Raw genomic sequence first — 13,294 nt, forward strand, 5'->3', positions numbered from 1 at the left:
AAGAGAGTCTAGACTATCAAATGACCTATTTATTGATATAAATCTAGATTACCTTGAAATAACAAGGTGATAATCCAAATATGTACATGCAAGTTAAGTTTATTAATGAAAAGTTCAACTCTGCTAAAGGTTCTAAAAGACTATTTATTACAATTTATTCAATTTATCAGAACATCTTCACTACATACATTTAAACCTATGTGGTCAACTTTAGGGGAGAAAAAGAGTATTATAATTATATGTGTTAAGAAAACAATTTAAAATGAGAGCAAATAAAGGATTATATAGAATCAAATCTCCAGTACTTTGTGCTGAAGAAATGATACAGCTACCGTAATGACAGTGAACCACTCCCATTAGAGGTGATAAGGGTGGCAATCACCTCAAGGCTACAAACCTATTTCTGGACTTAGGACATTTCAAAGGTCCATTAAGTAAGCAACTAACAGAGTTGTTTTATGCATGCAGAACCATTTTAATAAATTACTGTATTTGTACAACTTGTTCATAATATATGAGGCCCAAAAAATCTAGGAAATTTTTAGAATGAGTAAAAAGTCATATTTAGCAAGAACACACTGAAACCTTACTCTGGGTTACAGTTGAGCTTCTGGATATCTTCATGCAAATTTGGAACCGGAGGCTGCAAAGGTGTTGATGGAAGCATGTTTCTTTCTTGAAGAAGGTTAATAACTCTTAGCCCCTCTGGATGTAGACTTAATCCACTCATGCTTGCAGTTAAATGATTAGCACCTAAGGGAGGCTAAAGATATATAATTTCAAAGTAAGCAGCCTTTATAATGTCTTCTGCTGAAAAGAAAAGTCTATAAGGACTTACTTAATCTCTCTCTAAATAAAACCACAATCTAGACTTTCTGGTCAACCTTTTGGTTCTAGAGATATGTAACAGAACAAAAGTCTTATGAAATACCTTATAACAATATGTCTTATGAAAAGTCTTATAACAATAATCATTGTTATTATTCTAATTGGTTAAAAATGTTCATTATACACTTCCTAAAACTTTTTCATGTACGCACAGTTTAAACCAAAAGATGAAAAATAAGTAACAAAACAAAAGCAAAGAGTTTACCTGAGTAAAGGCCTGTGGCCCACTTGGGTAACTCAGGGAAGAGGGCGGCATTCCGGCTGTGCCAGGTAGCACGGTGTTCTGGTAACCGGGTGGTAAGGCGGGATATGAATATCCGACACTTCGGCTCACAGTAGTATTCTTATTAGTAAGCTGTGGTGTTGCTAGAAAAAAGGTAACTTTTAAGTTCTATTTTATACTCCAGAATAGTTGAAATCAACACATAGAGCCACTGAATTATAACTCCAAAATCCTTTGGATAATATAGTACTTTCACTTACTAGTTTTGTAAAATAAGACAAATGATAATATAAGACTTTCACTTACTAGTTTTGTAAAAGAAGACAAACACTAGTCACAAAGTAACAGCAATGACTACATTCTATTTAATGTAGATTACAGCTATAAACAAAAATAAGTTTGGTACAGTTAATTTTTTTATATGTATTAAACCTTGAATTCAGAAGAAAATTCTAATTTAAAACAACTTCAATGAAAACATATTTCCCTGGCTGGTGTGGCTCAGTAGATTGAGCGCTAGCCTGAGAACCAAAGGGTCACTGGTTTGATTCCCAGTCTAAGGCACATGCCTCTGTTGTGGGCCAGGTCCCTGGTAGGAGGCATGTAAGAGGCAACCACACATTGATGTTTCTCTCCCTCTCTTCCTCCCTCCCTTCCCCTCTCGCTAAAAATAAATAAATAAAATCTTAAAAAAAAACACTCAACGTTCAATTGCTTAAATAAATTTCAATAGCTCTAATTGATAAAAATATCCTATAGTCATAATATAATAATAAAGCCCACAATCCCAATTCTAAGGCGAAAAACTAACATAAAAATTTATATGCACGGAGATAAAGAATGCTAAGAGTAGGTACTGCTGTGGAACATGATTATGAAGACTTCTTTGTTTCCAAGAATGAACACATACTTAGAGAGGAAAAAAACTTTCATAGCATCTCACCCAAGAAGCCACCGCCTTCAATTTCATCATAACTATTGTGAACCACCATAGATCCATTATTGGTACTTGATGTAATACCTAAGAAGTAAGTTTACCAATATTTACATTAGAACATTGTTACGATATCTGCAAGACTGAAGCTAATTTCAGATAACTTTATGAATGACAAATAAGGTTTAAACCACAGCCAAAGAAAAATGTCAAATGTTGAAATAAAAATTTCAAACGATGACAGTTTTTAAATATACATGAAAGTATCAAATAACTTTATAAACTTCTAAAAAGGATGGTCCTCTGTGCAGTTTATAAATTTACAGACTATCTAAAAGATTTCAGCATTTCTGAGAGCAGCATTAAAAACCTCTGAAGAGCCCTGGCTAGTGTGGCTCAGTGGATTGGCACCACCCTGAGAACTGAAAGGTCATTGGTTCCAGGTCAGGGCACGTGCCTGGGTTGTGGGTGTGTTACAGAGGCAACTGATAGATGTTTCTCTTGCACGTGGACATTTCTCCTTTTCTCCCTCCCTTCTCTCTCTCTCAAAAAAAAAAAAAAAAAGAAAAGAAAGAAAGAAAATCTTTAAAAAAAACCCTCTAAAAAGCAGTACAAACAGAAAAAGAAATCACCAAAATCAATACTATTTAAAAATAAAATAATGAGGATAAAAAAATAACATGTTTTCAAAATATGAAACAAAGTAATATTTAGAATTAATTTGAAGGTGACATAAACTAATTAGAACAACTGATTTAATCTACAGAACCGCTTAAAAAAACTCTTGGCCTCACAGCCCTGGCTGGCGTAGCTCAGTGGATTGAGCATGGGCTGTGAACCAAAGTGTCGCAGGTTTGATTCCCAGTCAGGGTACATGCCTGGGTTGCAGGCCATGACCCCCAGCAACCGCACATTGATGTTTCTCTCTCTCTTTCTTTCTCCCTCCCTTCCCTCTCTAAAAAATAAATAAATAAATAAATAAAACTTAAAAAAATAAAATAAAATAAAAAACTCTTGGCCTCGCCCAGGTATTCAGTTAGTTAGAGTGTCATCCTGATACACCAAGGTTGCAGGTGCGCTTCCTAGTCAGGGCAATATAAGAATCAACCAATGAATGAATAACTGCAACAACAAATCGATCTCGATCTCTCTCTCTCTCTCTCTCTCTCTTCCCGGCGCCCCTTCCAGTCTCTCAAATCAATTTAAAAAATCTTGTCTTCACCCCATTTTAAAGACTTCAAGTTAAATGTCAAAAACATCTGCTTATGAAGAGTAAACATTTATTCCTAGGTATGTATGCTATTTATGAGCTCTACTTCAGGTACAGAAGAATCTAAAATCAGTGAACATCATCAACCTCTAGCACCTAAGCACAAAGGTGCTAACGTTAACAGTCACTTTAACACCAAATACATAAATTTAATGGTTTCAGTAAAGACAGTAACTGCTTTCCAGTTCTCAGAACCACCATCATTTTAGCCATGAGTTGATAAAGAAAAACTTAGTAAAACTGCAGAAACAAACAAAAACACTTGTGTATATTTTTAGTTGGTTAAAATTTTAAATAATGTGGCAATCAGTGGGACATTGTTTTATCCTTTTGGCATTTATTATTAATACCATTCTTTTCAAACTATTCACAAGTCTTTTTTTATCCCCCATTTCAATTCCTAAAAAAAAAGAAATACTAAAGGAAAAATGATAATATTTATTGTATTTAGTAGTAGGATACGGACAATGGATTTCCCCTCCTTTTCTGTTTTCCTATTTCCACATCTTGCTGCAATGGTTATATTACTGCTAAAATCAAATTTCTTATTTTACAAAATATTTTTTAACTAATAAACATTTTAAAGTTACATCTTAAGACAATGCTTTAAAATCTTTATTTAGCCCTGGCTGGTGTGGCTTAGTGGATTGACTTCTGGCCTGCAAACCAAAGGGATGCTGGTTCAATTCCTAGTAAAAGCATGTACTTGGGTTGCAGGCCAGGTCCCCAGTTAGGGACGTACAAGAGGCAACTGAGTGATGTATGAGTGATGTATCTCTCACACATTGATGTTTATCTCCCTCTCTTTCTCCCTCTTTTCCCTTCTCTCTAAAAATAAATAAATAAAATCTTTAAAAAAAATTTTCTGAAGACCAACCCTAACTAAAACAACTAAATTTTCTGGAAAAATATGATACGGATGCACAGATTTCAGGTAACATTCATCCTCCTAACCTAAGTCAAACTCTAGGACTTGACTTGGTTTTGCCATGCTTACCTTCTCGGCTGACAGCTGAACTGAATAAGGACTGGGGCCCAGCCCCCTGTGATGATTTCTGAGTAGTGACAGCCCTCACTGGAGGTGGTCCTCCCATTGGAGGGGGCCCAAGAGGAGCTCCTGGTTGAAAAGTGGTAGGCAGAGGTGAATTCACTAAGGGGGGTGCAGAACCTATGGAAACATCAGTTTTCACACATTACTTAAGAACTTCAGACAAAGGCCAAAACAGCCCTTTACCAAATCTGAGTAACTTCAAAATTTACATTTTAATTATAATCACCAACAAATTACCAGAAATATGTTGACCTCCTAGGCTTATGACTTTAATTTATATGTGTATTTTACACATTTGAAACTCTTTCCTACAATGCTTCTTACCTCTCAATTATTAAAGCAGTACGACTATGAACTCAGCATCAAATCACTTATAGGGCAGGTATAGTGTTCATCAGTAGATTCGTGGATTAAAAAACTATGGCTGCCCTGGCTGGTGTGGCTCAGTGGACTGAGTGCCGGTCTGTGAACTAAAAGGTCACCAGTTTGATTCCCAATCAGAGCACATGCCTGGGTTGCATGAAGGTCAGGTCCCCAGTTGCAGGGGTGTGAAAGGCAACCAATCCATGTATCTCTCACCCATTGATGTTTCTCTCCCTCTCTTTCTCCCTCCCTCCACCTAGTCCTTAAAAAAGCTAGGGTACATTAACACCGTGGAATACTGCTAAACCATAAAAAAAGAATATTTTGCCCTTTGAGACAGCAGGTAATGACCTGGAGAACATTATGCTAAGTGAGATAAGCCAGTCAGAGAAAGATGAATACCACATGATTTCACTTGTATGTGAAATCTAATAAAATGAACTAAAATGCAAAATAAAGACAGACTCATAGAGAATAGGCTAACAGTTGGAGGGGGTGTGGTTATTGAACAAAAAAGGGAAAAAAAGAACTCATGGACATGGACAACAGCTTGGTGATTGCCAGAGGGGGGAGGCGATAAATGGTGATGGATGGAGACTTGACTTGGGGTGGCGAACACACAATACAGGGTATAGATGATGCGGCCTAGATTTGTGCACCTGAAACCTATATAATTGTTAACCAGTGTCACCCAATAAATTCGATAAAAAGGAAACAAAAAAGCAGTTTACTTTCAATAATAGTTTAAATACTATATTAAGAACACTCCGTCCTGGCTGGTGTGGCTCAGTGGACTGAACGCCAGCCTGAGAACCCAAGGGTCGGTGCTTCAATTTCTAGTCAGGGCACATGCCTGGGTTGCCAGTCAGGTCCCCAGTAGAGGGCACACAAGAGGCAACCACACATTGATGCTTCTCTCCCTCTGTCCTTCCCTTCCTCTCTAAAAATAAATAAATATTTTTTAAAAAAGATAAAATAAATATAAAAACTTAAAAAGAATGAAGAAGCATTAAAAAATATATATTGTTTCCAAATTCTCATTTGCCAAAGAGGAGAAACAAAGTCTACAAACTAGATTAAACACTATTGATAAGTATGTGATTTAATTTTCATCCCAAGATTTTTTTATCCTCTCAATTTGTAAATGAAATAGATAGTAAATTTTACTTATAATATATTCTATAGTTAATTCTGTATTTTGCAAAACTAAAGGAATAAAGACAGGCAAAACCAAAAATTTTCAATATGCTTCTTCAATAGTGTTCAATTCTCCAGGGCTGAATTGAAAAACTATCATATTACTAAACCTTAGAGCTCCTAACAAGACTAATCAGTGCCCTGTTGACAAAAGTGAAGACAAAGATTACTACCATGTAACTCCCTTATCAGAGAAGCACCCACACAGATCTGTGGCAATACAGACAAGTCAAAGGAACAAAAGGGCAAGGTACATTACCAACTCAACATGAACAAGAATGTATGATACATCTGGCCATAAAAATGTAACAACCTAATGTTTAACAGCATGTAAGTGCACTTACAGAGATTTCTCAAGCTTTGAAAGAGTATTTTTGAATCCAAATATATGCTACATTTAATAAAATAGACATTTTTTCAAGCTGCATAAATCTTATTTATAACACTAATAAATAGAGTTTTAGAACCTGCCTTCTGAGATCCCTACAGCTAAAGTAAGGATGAGGAAAAAAAGAATTTTAATATGTGAACTAGAAATTTAGTGTAACTTAGATACACAGTTTTGAAATCAATCAGGCACCTACTATCAATGATTGGTTAAAAAATGCGGACTTTTTTAGAGGTCTTATAATGAAAAAGGGTAGTCATACATTTATTTTAGGTTCATTTATTAGTTTATATATCTGTCTCCTTCTTTTACATGGAAACCTTCGTAAATAAGTTTGGCACTTATGTCTCTTTCACCACACCTGTGCTGTAGTCAGGGCGCTCTCCCTGAGAGTTTCTGTCACAGTCAAAAATATTTCAAATTATCGGTCATGTGCATTTATACAAGAAGCTATACCTACTCTTAAGTAGTTTTTAGAGAGTACCTGTTCCCAAATTATTTTTTTGTGGCTTTGGGTAAATTATTCAAGCCTTAGATTTCTTGCTTGTAAAAGAGACAGTTGTGAAAATTAAGTAACATAACACATATAAAAAGTTGGTAAAGTTCTGGAAAATAATAAATATTCAATAAATGTTACCTTTAATTATTAATAATGAAGTGAATATTCATTGATTTTAAGTGATTGATGCTCACTCAAGGTGTCAAATGAATAAGAATAAAAGTAACCAGAAGAATCTGGTGCTAACAATTGTGGGTCAAAAGATTTCTACAAAGAAACTAAATTTCTAGAATTAGCCTTGATCTTTACAAGGCCAAAATACATTTACCAGGGTCAATGGCTGGTCAGGAAGCTAAGAGTTAAGAAAAATAAGTAGTTCAGCCGTTAACAAACTACAAGCCTGATGAAGGGTATATAGTATATAGATGCAGAAATACACATGAGTATAAAAAGGTAACTATTTATATTACTATTTAACTTGGATGCTTGCACTAGTTCATTTTCTCAAGGATGTCTGCTGAGCAGAATCAACATGCAAATCCCAATATAGGATTTTAAATGCTTTTCAAAGTAACACTATTAATGTTGGTAAGTGTATAAGACAAATTTTAATAGTTAAATAACCCTACTTTTGAACGAGATATGACCAAATACTGAGGTTAAAAATAAAAAGATCAAAGTCAATCCAAGAATATACAGATTCTTCCCAAACTGATATAGTTTCAACATATTTCCTTGTCAAAATCCCAGTTGTCTTTTTTTTCCCCCCAAAAAATGGACAAGTTGATTCTAAAGTTTTTATGGAGAAAAGCAAGGAACCCAGAACAGCCAAATCAATCTTGAAGAAGAAAAAGCAAGTTGGTAGAGTCACACTTCCCAAATTCAAAGCTCACTACCAAGCCTCAATAATAAAGACATGTAGTACTGGTATGAAAATAGACATATAGATCAATAAAATAGAATTCAGAGTCCAGAAATAAACCCGTACATTTAGGATCAAGTGATTTTCAACAACGGTGCCAAGATAATGCTATGGGAGAAAGAATGGCCTATCACATAATCCTGGAACAACTATATATTCACATGTACAAGATGAACTCCTACCTAACAATATACACAAAAATTAACTCTAAACTGATCAAAGAGCCCTGACTAGCATGTTTCAGTTGGTTGAGCAATGTCTCACAAAGCAAACAGTTGTCGGTTTGATTCCACGTCAAGGCACATGCCTGGGTTGTAGGCCTGGACCTTGTTGGGACACATGGGAGAGGCAACCAGCTGATGTTTCTCCCCCTCTCTTTCTCCCTTCCTTCCCCTCTCTCTAATAAATAAATAACAAAATAAATAACAAAACAAATAAAATTTCTTAAAAAATTGATTGAAGACTTTAATGTAGGAGCTAAAACTAATGGGCTGACCCAAAAGTCCCTTTAGTTTTTTTTTTCTATACAATGACTCTAGTGCTTAGTTGTTTTCAACTTCATTCAAAATTATTTTGTTAGACTGTATTGTTACAGCTGTCATATCAGCGTGCATTAAAAAAAACTTATCAAAATTGGTGAATTTGTACGCAGACATTTTAATATTGAAGATGGAAGAAGATATACAACATTTGAGTATATTATGCTTTATTATTTTATGAAAGGTAAAAATGCAACTGTAACACAAAAAAAGATTGGTTTTCTTTTTGGAGAAGGTGCTGTGACTGATCAAACGTGGTTTGTGAAGTTTCTTGGTACTTGCGACATTCTGACCAAATAATTCTTTGCTGTGCAGCTGTCATATGCAATAGAAAATGTTTGGCAGCACCCCTGGCCTTGATCAACTAGAAGCTAATAGTGGGAGATAGCTGACATAGTCAAAATATCCAAATCAATAAAGTTATTGGTGAAAATAAAAAATGTCTTTTTATTTTACAGAAATAAAAAGTGGACTACTAAGTGGACTTTTTGACCAACCTGATATAAAACTCTTAGAAGAAAACACAGACAAGTCTCTGTCCTCAATAACACTTCTCACTCTGAAAGTATTACCTGTTTTGACATCCATGATCCTACAGTTTCTAGGGCCAAAAACTGTCTATGCCACAACAAAAAGATAACCCAAGCCTCAGATCAAGACGAAAGAGAGACCACAGGGATTGAGCTTCCCTGGAATATAAGATAGAACCCAGCTGTGAAAAGTGATGACTAGTCCTTAAGGAAGTAGTTCTGCATGCATACCTCAATCCCTGAAATATCGAAAGTGACTCAAAGAAACAGAGTAAACAAAGCAGAAATAACTCATAATTTTAAGTTAACTTAAAGGTTAGAGAAATAATTTATTTAAACGTTAACAATGGTTTAAAAAAATCAATAGTCTTCCATACGGTTTTAAGGCTTGAAGTATTAATTCAAACATCTGAATAAGAAAAAGTTTCCAGCCCTGGCTGGCGTAGCTCAGTGGATTGAGCATGGGCTGCGAACCGAAGTGTCGCAGGTTCAATTCCCAGTCAGGGTACATGCTTGGGTTGCAAGCCATGACCCCCAGCAACCGCACATTGATGTTTCTCTCTCTCTCTTTCTCCCTTCCTTCCCTCTCTAAAAATAAATAAATAAAATCTTTAAAAAAGAAAAAAAGAAAAAGTTTCCCATTTCTATATTTTTGAAAACTCTTACCTGATTTTATGAAGTTGTTTTGAAGGGAAGGATCTCCAGAAGAAACATATTGATGACTTGTTGTCAAATTTGTATTCCCAGACATAGCTGGTCCGGATGATACAAGAGGGCCATGGTTTGTCTGTGATCCTGTGGATGGGTAGTTATATTGCCAATTCGAAGGTGGTGATACAATGGCTCCAGGATGAAAGCTACCAGAAGGCACTGGGGTAGCAGCTGGATTCTGAGATGCATGTTGTGGCATCCGGGGAACAGGACCACTATGGAGTGAAGGTGTTACGGGATTAGAAGCCACAGGTGGTCTATGAAGAGTCTGCCCAGGTCCCTGATAATTACTTAATGGAGAAACAGTCTGAGAACCACTATATTTAGACTGTCCAGAGATTGGATTCAAAGTCTTTGCTGGTATTAGATGAGAGTAGGATCCTGGAAGCTGAGAATTATATCCTTGTGAAGACATCAGTTCATTATGGATGGGACCTTCCAATTAGAAGAGAAAAAAACCTCATTTTTGCAAACATAAAATGATACTTTAAAAATACAATAAAACATGGTATTCTTACAACTCAACAATAAAAAATAACCTAATTTTAAAATGAACACAGTATTTAAATAGACATTCAAACACATTTCCAAAGACATATACAACTATATAGCCAGTAAACAGATGCAAAAAAACACTCAATACTAGTCATCAGAGAAATGCAAATCAAAACCACAATGAGGGGGGGAGAGGGGTACAAGGGGACCAAATGGTAATGGAAAAATAACATAATATCGATCATATGTTTAGAGAAAAAAAAAAACACAATTAGAGCTCTGGCCAGGTTGGACTGCTGTCCTCATGCGACAAGGTTGTCGGTTTGATCTTGGGTCAGAGCACACACAAGAATCAACCAATGAATGAATAAATAAGTGGAACAACAAATCAATGTGTCTCAGTCCATGCAACCAATGTACAAATGTCATCAGACTAGTCCCAATGCTTTCATAACTATACAATGCTTATACAAACATACACAAGCCTATGTATATATAGCGAGAGATAACTTAGGAGGCCCACGAAAGCATATGTAGATATACAGTGCAAGTTGGAGGGAGAGAGTTAGTCTATACACATTGTTCTCTCTCTCTCAAAAAAAGGTATCCTTCCAGGACAAAAGAAAGAGATCCAAATATGTTAGCTGCAGCATTATTTATAATGATGAAAAACTGGAAACAAATGAAATATCCATCCATAGTAGATTAAATTGTAGATCAGTCACACAAAATAGACTCTTTGTCAATAAAATGAATAAACAAGATGTACATCTACCAACAGGGATAAGTTACAAAAAGAATATTAAGAGAAAAGAGAAAGTTACAGAGATAATTATGATACCTTTCTCATAAACCTTTTTATTAGGAAAAATTTCAGACACACACAAAAGTATAAGATCACTTAAAGGAATCTCCCACAAAAAATTGAAATGTTGAATGAAACTGCATTTGATTTATATATTAATTTTGGATTATTGACATTTTTATGACAGAATACATTTAGAAACATGGTATAGTTCTTCATTTAGTAGAAACTTATATCTTCTAATTATATTTCATGCTTTTTTCATAAAGATGTCATACTTCATTTAAATTAAATTTCATTAATTTCTTGGCATTTTGTTGCTTGTGAATAGTATGAATAGAATACTTAATTTCATTTCTAATTAAAAGAAAAAACTATTAATTATTCAAAGTATCATCAATGTCCAACTATAAGGTAAGATTTTCCTCAAAAATTATTTCTCAAAAAAGAAGTCATAATATATATGTCTGCACAAAGATTTTCATTATACAAGAATGCTTTGTCACAAGGGATTAACACTTTGTCAAACAGTAGGCAGCAATCCATTAACAGGTTATGAAATTAATGACTTACAAACTATTTGTTTTGCAGTGAGACAGAAGATAGTTAAGAATGAAAATTATCATGGCCCATTACATGCAATAAGAGCAAATATTGTATAGTTTCATCTATAAAAATATATATATGAATATATTCACTAGGTCACAATTTAAAAATATTTTTATTATAGATTACACAGTCTGAAAGCCACATGACCACTGAGACCTTGAGTCCTCCCTTACCACTCTATGATTTATTCCCTTTGCATCTTTTTACATATTATCTTTTTTAAAAAGTATTATTATTGATTTTAGAGAGGGGACGGGGGTGGGGGGAGATACATGGGTTTGTTGCCCCACCCATCCATGCATTCATTGGTTGAGTCCTGTATGTGCCCTGAACTGGACTGAACCTGCAACCTTGGTGTGGCCCATTGGGAGGATGCTCCAACCAACTGAGCAACCCAGGGCTACACTTTACCAGATACTTTTTAAGGTTTTATTTATTTATTTTTAGAGAGAGGAGATGGAAGGAAGAAACAGAGGGAGAGAAATATTAATGTGCAAGAGAAATATCGACAGGTTGCCTCTCACACACCCCGCAACCCAGGACCTGGCCCACAACACCGGAGTTTTCCCTGACCTGGAATCCAACTGGGGACCTTCCCATTTCCGGAATGACACCCAACTCCCTGATCCAGAGGGTCAGGGCTACACTTTACTTTTAAAACACAGATCATGCCCTCACAGGCCTGAGTCAGTGGGTTGAGCATCATCCTACAAAGTGAAAGGTCACTGGTTCGATTCCCAGTCTAGGGCATGTGCCTGAGTTGCAGGCCAGGTATGTAGCAGGGGACATATGAGAGGCAATCACACACTGATGTTTTTCTTCCTCTCTTTCTCCCTCCCCTCCTCGCTCTAAAAAATAAATAAATAAAACCTTAATAAAAAAACAAGTCCATGTATCAACCTGGCCATGTGGCTCAGTTGGTTAGAGCATCATCCTGATACATCAAGGTAGTAGGTTCAGTCCTTGGTCAAGGCACATATAAGAATCAAGCAATGAACACATAAATAAGTAGAATAACAAAGTGATGCCCCCCTCTCTCTCCCTTTTCCTCTTATTCTCTAAAATCAATCAATCAATCGATTTTTTAAAAATCTTATTAATTCCCTTATTCAAAAATTCCAAAGTCCCTGGCTGGTGTGGCTCAGTGGACTGAGTGCCAGCCTGAGAACCAAAAGGTTGCCAGTTCAATTGCCGGTCAGGGCACGTGCCTGGGTTGCGGGTCAGGTCCCCAGTAGGGGGCGCTTGAGAGGCAACCACACACTGATGTTTCTCTTCCTCTCTTCCTCCCTTCCTTCCCCTCCCTCTAAAAATAAATAAATGGAATCTTAAAAAACAAAAAAAAATCCAAGTCCTTATCTTAGTTTAAACGACCCTCTATGGCTGCTTTTCTGGTCTCATCTCCTACTTTCTTTTTTTAAATATTCATTTTATTTTAATAGTGCCAGGATAATATTTAATAGTATTAAATAGTGCCAGAATAATACGTACATTCCTTCTGATCTGGAAGTAAGTATACTATATTCTTCTGACTCTATTTGTTTGTTACTCTCTAGGAAATTTTAGTGTGAAGTTCAATTTTTCTGTAAGGTTAGGTTTAACACAGTGCATGTCAACTCAGACAAGAAAGTGGCCAATGTTTTAAACCACAAAGTCCCTCAACCTATCTTTGTTATACTAATCAAACATGGCTTTTCTCTTATTAGGTTCCTCCAGTTCCAATCTGATTTTATTATCAGTTAATATTTGTTCATCTGTACAGGCCATGGAGTTCTTTTTCGAATCTCTAGTTCTGGAGCGGTGGCTATGCGGCTGTGTTAAAGAATAAACCCAATGCCATATGTTACTGTGGCACCATTTGCCTAGCAAACCT

The 13,294-nt window shown here is 35.7% G+C and overlaps 1 protein-coding gene across 4 annotated transcripts in view; it reads right to left on the minus strand.

Moving 5' to 3' along the window:
- The window catches only part of SEC24A (SEC24 homolog A, COPII coat complex component), a 67,716-nt gene that overhangs the window by 41,580 nt on the left and 12,842 nt on the right, over nt 1-13,294 (minus strand). For 3 of the 4 annotated variants that reach the window (XM_045828717.1, XM_045828713.1, XM_045828705.1), the window contains exons 2-6: nt 9,471-9,950; nt 4,313-4,483; nt 2,055-2,132; nt 1,094-1,254; nt 591-763 (exon numbers count right to left, since the gene is read on the minus strand). In XM_045828717.1, coding sequence (XP_045684673.1) covers nt 591-763; nt 1,094-1,254; nt 2,055-2,132; nt 4,313-4,483; nt 9,471-9,950 — 1,063 coding nt within the window. The remainder of the gene's footprint in view (nt 1-590; nt 764-1,093; nt 1,255-2,054; nt 2,133-4,312; nt 4,484-9,470; nt 9,951-13,294) is intronic. The other variant, XM_045828722.1, reaches the window with a different exon arrangement.

Source organism: Phyllostomus hastatus, unplaced genomic scaffold (assembly GCF_019186645.2).
Source record: "Phyllostomus hastatus isolate PE091 unplaced genomic scaffold, TTU_PhHast_1.1 phas_contig_150, whole genome shotgun sequence".
Classification (NCBI taxonomy): Eukaryota; Metazoa; Chordata; class Mammalia; order Chiroptera; family Phyllostomidae; genus Phyllostomus; species Phyllostomus hastatus.